We start from the raw sequence: 7,300 nt of genomic DNA on the forward strand, positions 1-7,300 counted from the left end.
GCAAGAAGAAGGGTGCATTAAAGACAACTGACCTATGTTAAAGATCAAGGGCAAGGACAAAGGAAAGAACAAAAAGCCAGTCCAATCTAACAAGTACAAGACGTTAAAGGCGAAATGGGACGAAACATCCTTCGAATCATAGATTAAGGTATTCTCCGGACTTGCGTTAATGGCAAGCCATCGAGAAAATGAACACGAAGCAAGCTCATCTAAAATGAGCATCGATGAAGGGGGAGCTACATCAGAAGAAAGCAACAATTCAGGGGGAGCTACGGATAACGAGATCAAAAAGGTAAGTCAGGTACGATCTCTTCCACCTGATAAGTTATTCAAATTTGTTAAATTACTATCAAAAAACTATTGCAAGTTGGAAAAAGAAATACTGATTTGAAAATATAGTTGTCCAAAGAATGTCTACAAGAATTATTTGATAATTTAAACATAGAAAATGACAAATTGAAAATAGAAATAAAATACTTGAAAAATCATGCATGCTCATATAATCAAATCATTAGGAAATATAATAACTTAAACCGATATTTTAATTACCACAAGGGAAAATTTTTAAAAAATTCTCAAAAATATATTCCTAAAAGATTTTTAATCAACCCAGTTGGAAGGAACGCATATTGGATTCCAAAATCATTCTTGGATTAAAACTTTAAAGTTAGAGCTTTCAGAGAGTACATTAAATGTTTGATTTCTTTAAGAGACTTTGTCTAAAAAGTGGTTATTCTTCCAATAATCAAGAAGGCCTAGTACCTCGCCACAACTTGAAAGTCAATTTAATGAAATAAAATATTTAATTGACTAACTAATAAAATATTGAATTGTAATTAATGCTTTAAATAGTTACTCAAACATTTTTTTAACTTAGAAATTTTTTGCAAAACTTAAAGTTTCTAAAATTATTTGTGTTGCAATTTTTTTAAGTGATATCAAAATTATTTTTGAATTTTTTTCAAAGTTATTTTTAATTTAGAGTCTCTTTTAAAACTTAAACTCTCTTACTTTTGAAAAATTACCCTTAAACTTTTGAGGTACCCCCTTTTTTATATGATCAAAGGGGAAGAATAGAATATTAAGTCTAGGGGAGGTAGTTTTAAACTTTTTTTAATTTTTACACTTTAATTGCAAATTTATTACTTTTACCTTATGTTGGTTTACCCTAATTTAACTTGGGTTGCTCACATCAAAAAGGAGGAGCTTGTTGGTACCCCAAGGTAGTTTTGATGTGATCAAACAAGTTAGGTTAGGTCATGTTGTGTTTAACTCTGTATCTAAGTGTGCAGGAACTTAGGAGCACAGGAAGTCAAGCGAAAGACGCAGCTAGCGAGAAGGATGATAGGGGAGAGAGACGACGGGCTCGGTGCATCTGAGGGACGAGGTGCTGCGGAAGAGTACACCGGCGGATGAGAAGGGAGCGTGCGGTGTTTCTGAGAGACGAGAAGTCAGAGCGGAAGATTGCTCGAGGAGAAAAAGACACAGTTATTCGAGGGACAAAAAGCTATGGAAGAGTACATTGGTGGACGAGAAAGAAGCAAACAGTGATTCTGAGGGACGAGAAATTGGAGCGAAAGTTTGCTCGAGAAGACCGGAAGTTGGGTTTGAGTAAGCCCTATTCTGGATTACCGAAATCATCTAAGCGAGCGGAGGTGAGCAGAAGACTCGTACTGAGGCGAGTGGAACCGAAGAAGGAGGCCCGAACCAAAAGTCAACAAAAGGCTGACTTCTGATGTTCGGGGCACCCAGACCAGGTTGGTGCGCTCGGATCAGTCCGAGGCACCTCGACCAATCCGGGGTGCTCGGAGCAGGTTGGGGCACCCAGACTAGTCCGAGGCACCTAGAACCATTCCAAGCGCCCAGAACCCGATTTTTATACAGATCAACGTGGCATTTTAACATTGCATTGGGGAAAGGTTTCTATCCCATTCCAGGCGCCTAGAACCCTTCCAGGCGCCTTTAACGTTAATTTGTCATTGCACCAAGTACAACTCATTGGGCTGCTATTCTTCATATTCTCAGGTATCTTTGAGACACTTAATTTTAAAGCCTTTTATTTTTCTTCTACTTCATCTCTTGAACTACGTGCATACTCTGATGCGGATTGGGCTGGTGATCCTACGGATCATAAATCTATCACTGCTTCTGCATTTTTCTTGGTAATTCCCTCATTTCTTGGAAGAGTAAAAAGTATGATGTTATTTCTAGATCTTCCATAGAAGCTGAGTATCGTGTCATGACCTCAACTACTTGTGAGATAGTTTGATTACGTTAGTTGCTTGCGGATATGAGTATTTCTCTTCATCAACCTACTCCGTTATATTATGATAATCAGAGTGTTATTTAAATTACACGTACTTCAGTTTTTCATGAGCAGATGAAACATATTGAAATTGATTGTCACGTTATTCATCACAATATTCAGATTGACACCATCACATTACCAAACAAGCTTAAGTCCATAATAAATAAATCAAACTAAGTTTAGACAACTATTTTAAAAGTTTGATTAATTTTAAGCTTCACTTAGCTTAGTTATCTTATTACATAAATATGGCTCGGTTTTGTTTACAATCCTACTTCTTTCACTTGTTCACAGAAACAACCAAAATGAAATCTTTGATTGCATTGGATTCGTGTTTGAGAAGTAAATATGCATCACAAAAGTTTGACTTTTCCCCACGGAAACAACAGCAAGACGGCGACGACCGAATCTGGTGTGTAAGCTCCGCTTGCTTACACTTCGGTGCAATTTTGGAAGTAGAGAGCAAGTAGAAGTCGGCGTTGCTCATGCTCCTCCTGGCCTCGGAGTCAACCGCCCATTGGCTACTCTTCTTGTAGTAGACAATCGCTCCCTGGATCAAGCTCTCGACGTCGAAGCTCGCGCCGCTGCTCAGTCTTGGCGTTGACTTCCCGCCGCTGAACTCGCTCGAGAAGGACGACGACTTGCTCCTGCTCTCGTCTTCTGACAAGATCAGATTTTGATGGTGCCTCAGGGCTTTGGAGGCTTCCAATTTCTCATTGGAGGGTCAAGATCTATGGAATAGGGATCTGAAGTAAAATCTTGAGGCATCGACTTTGAGCATATTCTATTCTTTTCTATTCCAGCTAGTTTGCATAATATAACAAAGCCAGATGTACTTTATATTGATCCTTTCAATACCAACACTGAGGAAGTTTCACCCACAACTTCTACTGGTAGCTCAACTGAATCTGGTACTTTGGTTCCTGAAATATCCACTCCATATGCTCCTCCTTCTGCCACTACCCAATCATCTCCTGAGGTTGTGGATGATCCTTCTCGCCACCGTCGTTAATCCACTCGTGTTCGTAAGTCTACTAAACTGTCAAATTTTGCTTACTCTTGTTATTCTCATTCTTTTACTTTATTTGTTGCATCTATTCATTATCTTTCTGACCCTGTATCTTATAGAGAAGCTATTTGTAACCCACTTTGACAGAGTGCTATGGCTAAGGAACTAATTGCTTTGCATTAAACTCATACATTGGATTTGGTTCCATTGCCATCAGGAAAATATACTATTGGTTCTCGTTAGATATATAAGATCAAAACTAAATCTGATGAATCTATCGAGTGATACAAAGCTCATCTTGTTGCTAAAGGTTCTTCTCAGGATTATGACATGGATTATCAGGAAACATTTGCTCCGGTTGCAAAAATGACAATTGTTCGTACTCTGATTATTGTTGCTTCTGTTCGTCGATGGAGAATATCTCAGATGGATGTCAAGAATACATTTCTAAATGGTGATCTTTATGAAGAAGTTTATATGACACCTCCTCCTGGTATTTCACACTAACATTGTTAAGTTTATAGGCTTTGCAAAGCACTTTATGGTCTCAAACAAGCATCTCTTGCTTGGTTTGAGAAGTTCTCTATAGTGATTACTTCGCTTGATTTTCATCCTAGTTATCATGATTCAACATTATTTGTTAGATGTACGAGTGCATGTCATATTTTTTTATCATTATATATTGATGACATGATTATTACTAGTGATGACTCTGATGGAATTACTTCCCTGAAGTCTGAGTTGACTCATCATTTTGCTATGAAAGACTTGGGTATACTACGCTACTTTCTGGGCATTGAAATTGTTTATTCCCATAAAGGTTATCTTTTATCTTAGTCAAAGTATATATCTGATCTGTTTGAGCATGCTCGTTTTATTGATAATAGAGTCGTTGATAGTTCTATTGAGACTAATGCTCAATATTTTCCATCTGATGGCTCACCTTTGTCGGATCTTAGTTTGTACAGAATTATTGTTGGAAGCTTGGTTTATCTCACTATGGCTCATCCAGATATTGCGTATATTGTTCATGTGGTTAGTTAATTTGTCGTTGCACCAACTACAGTTCATTGGGTTGCTATTCTTCGTATTCTCAGGTATCTTTGAGACACTTAATTTTAAAGCCTTTTATTTCCTTCTACTTCATCACTTGAACTACGTGCATACTTTGATGCAGATTGGGCTGGCGATCCTACGGATCGTAAATCTACCACTGGCTTCTGCATTTTTCTTGATAATTCCCTCATTTCTTGGAAGAGTAAAAAGTAAGATGTTATTTCTAGATCTTCCATAGAAGCTGAGTATCGTGTCATGACCTCAACTACTTGTGAGATAGTTTGGTTGCATTAGTTGCTTGCGAATATGAGTATTTCTTTTCATCAACCTACTCCGTTATATTATGATAATCAGAGTGCTATTCAAATTATACGTAATTCAGTTTTTCATGAGTGGATGAAACATATTGAAATTGATTGTCACGCTATTCATCACCATCTTCAGATTGACACCATTACATTGTCTTTTGTTCATTCAAAACTATAGATTGCCGATATGTTTACCAAGTCACATTCTGCTTTACACTTTCGTTTCTTATCTGACAAACTGTCACTACTTCTAGTTGTAGCATTGTGAGTTTAAGGGGGAGATTTTTGATTATATATATTTATTTGTTTATAATTTTTAGGATAATTTGGTCTTTTTTTTCGTTTATATTTAGAGTTTAAGATTTCTTAACTAAACTATATAAAGACCTTATACTCTGTATTTTTAATCATCAATTTTGTATTCAATAATATGACTAATTTTTCTTTTTCTTAATCTTAATTTCTACATTATGATCAATTTAGTAGGAGTTTTTTTATGTTCATTTAATATACATAATATCAATTAAATAAATAAATTTAAATAACTCGTTAAACTAAATAAATAAGTTTGAACACATATGTGTTCAATTCGTGAATATTCGTGAACAACATTCATGAATAATATTCATAAATAACATTCGTAAATAATGTTCATGAACCGTATTTATTAATAAAACTCTTATTAATTAATATGTTAAATAAGTAAAATAAAATAAACAAATAACTTTAAATTATCAAATTCAATAATCAATTAAATAAAACAATCAAACAAACTCGAATTGAGAGCTTGATAACATTTACATGAATCAAACTCAAGTCAAACTTAAATTGAAAGTTTCATAAATCTAAACAAACAAAATTTAAATTAAAATTTAAATAAACTCAAGCTCATAATAAATAAATCAAATTAAATTTAGACTACTTTAATTAATTTTACGCTTCACTTAGCTTAGTTATCTTATTAAATAAATATGGCTCGGTTTTATTTACAATCCTACTTCTTTCACTTGTTCGCAGAAACAGCCAAAATGAAATTTTTGATCGCATTGGATTCGTGTTTGAGAAGTAAATACGCATCACAAAAGTTGGTCTTTTTTCCACGGGAACAACAGCAAGACGGCGGCGACCGAATCTGGTGCGGAAGCTCCGCTTGCTTACACTCCGGTGCAATTCTGGAAGCGGAGAGCAAGTAGAAGCCGTCGTTGCTCGTGGTCTTCCTGGCCTCGGAGTCAACCGCCCATTGGCTACTCTTCTTGCAGTAGGCAATCGCTCCCTGGATCAAGCTCTCGGCGTCGGAGCTCGCGCTGCTGCTCCGTCTCGGCGTTGACTTCCCGCCGTTGAACTCGCTCGAGAAGGACGACGGCTTGCTCCTGCTCTCGTCTTCCGACAAGGTCGGATTTTGATGGCGCCTCAGGGCTTTGGAGGCTTCCAATTTCTCATTGGAAGGCCGAGATCTGTGGAACAGGGATCTGAAGTAAGATCTTGAGGCATCGACTTTGAGGCCGAGAGTGGCCTCCTTGATCTTCTTGGTCCAGGACTTCTTGGGGTTGAGCTCGCCGTTGGCGTTGCAGGAATGGTAGGCCGTTGCGACGGCGGCGGAGGTGTCGCGGAGGAGCTGTTCGAGCATTTGGAGGCGAGGGGGGAGGTGGAGGGGGAGGAGCTTACCCATGTAGAAGAGCTCGTCTGCGGGGGAGGGCAGGGGTGGATCATCGGCGGTCATGTGGAACTCGAACTCCGGCGAAGAGGAAACGAAGTCCATGTCGATGAAGTCTTCCTCCTCCATCTCCATGGATGTCGAACTCTGTTTGTTGTTCTCCCATTAATATCATGCCTTTAAAGGCATAGCGAACACATTGTCTCACTCTTTAAGCTTGGACTAAATCATAACTAAGAAGTAGATTAGGGAAATTTCCATTTTAGAGTTTGACTTAACAACGATAATAATCAGGGTTTAAAGGACAATTTGAAAAAAAAATAATTAATGAATTTTAAATGACAAATTTGAAAGTTTTTGAAGCTCAAGGCCCCAAACCTCGATCGTTGAGCTCCAAGAATGGATAATTAAGTTATTTATTGTTTAAATATTTAATAAGATACCAATATTATTGGCATTTGAACTCTTATAGATGCCTATACAATAAATAAATAAAAAATTATTGACATATTATGGAAATATTCCTCGTTTTGTTTTCCAACATGATGCATTACGGTAGGTATCCGCCACCGCCACCGCCACCGCGGCCGCCGCCAGCGTACTACTCCTCTGCTTCCGGCGTTTATCCGCCTCATGGCAACTACCCTCCTAACCCTGCGCCGTCTTACGATATTAGCTTTCTTAATCATGTAAAAATTTAATTAATCTTGGAGAATCCACTTGTGATGCTAAGTTAATTTAACTGAAGGAAACGGTGGTTCCTCTTCCATCGGATCGATGGCTGCCGGGGGAGCGGCAGCAGTTGCTACTGCTTACCGAGCTCATCACCTTCTCTCTCAGGGCATAGTAAAGAACTTTTTCTTTTAGAAGATTGGACGATGTATAATTTTACATACTTCATTGTGCCTAATTAATAATCTGCTCTGCAGAAACATGTTCAATTACTATTCACTTATTCAAATTGA

The 7,300-nt window shown here is 37.7% G+C and overlaps 1 protein-coding gene across 1 annotated transcript; it reads right to left on the bottom strand.

The window, feature by feature from the left end:
• Positions 1–5,602: 5,602 nt before the first annotated feature.
• LOC122041618 (probable membrane-associated kinase regulator 4) lies at positions 5,603–7,078 on the bottom strand. The gene has a single exon (XM_042601372.1). The coding sequence runs from the start codon at positions 6,468–6,470 to the stop codon at positions 5,685–5,687; it is 786 nt and encodes a 261-aa protein (XP_042457306.1). The 5' UTR covers positions 6,471–7,078; the 3' UTR covers positions 5,603–5,684.
• Positions 7,079–7,300: the final 222 nt, after the last annotated feature.

Source organism: Zingiber officinale, chromosome 2A (genome assembly GCF_018446385.1).
Source record: "Zingiber officinale cultivar Zhangliang chromosome 2A, Zo_v1.1, whole genome shotgun sequence".
Classification (NCBI taxonomy): Eukaryota; Viridiplantae; Streptophyta; class Magnoliopsida; order Zingiberales; family Zingiberaceae; genus Zingiber; species Zingiber officinale.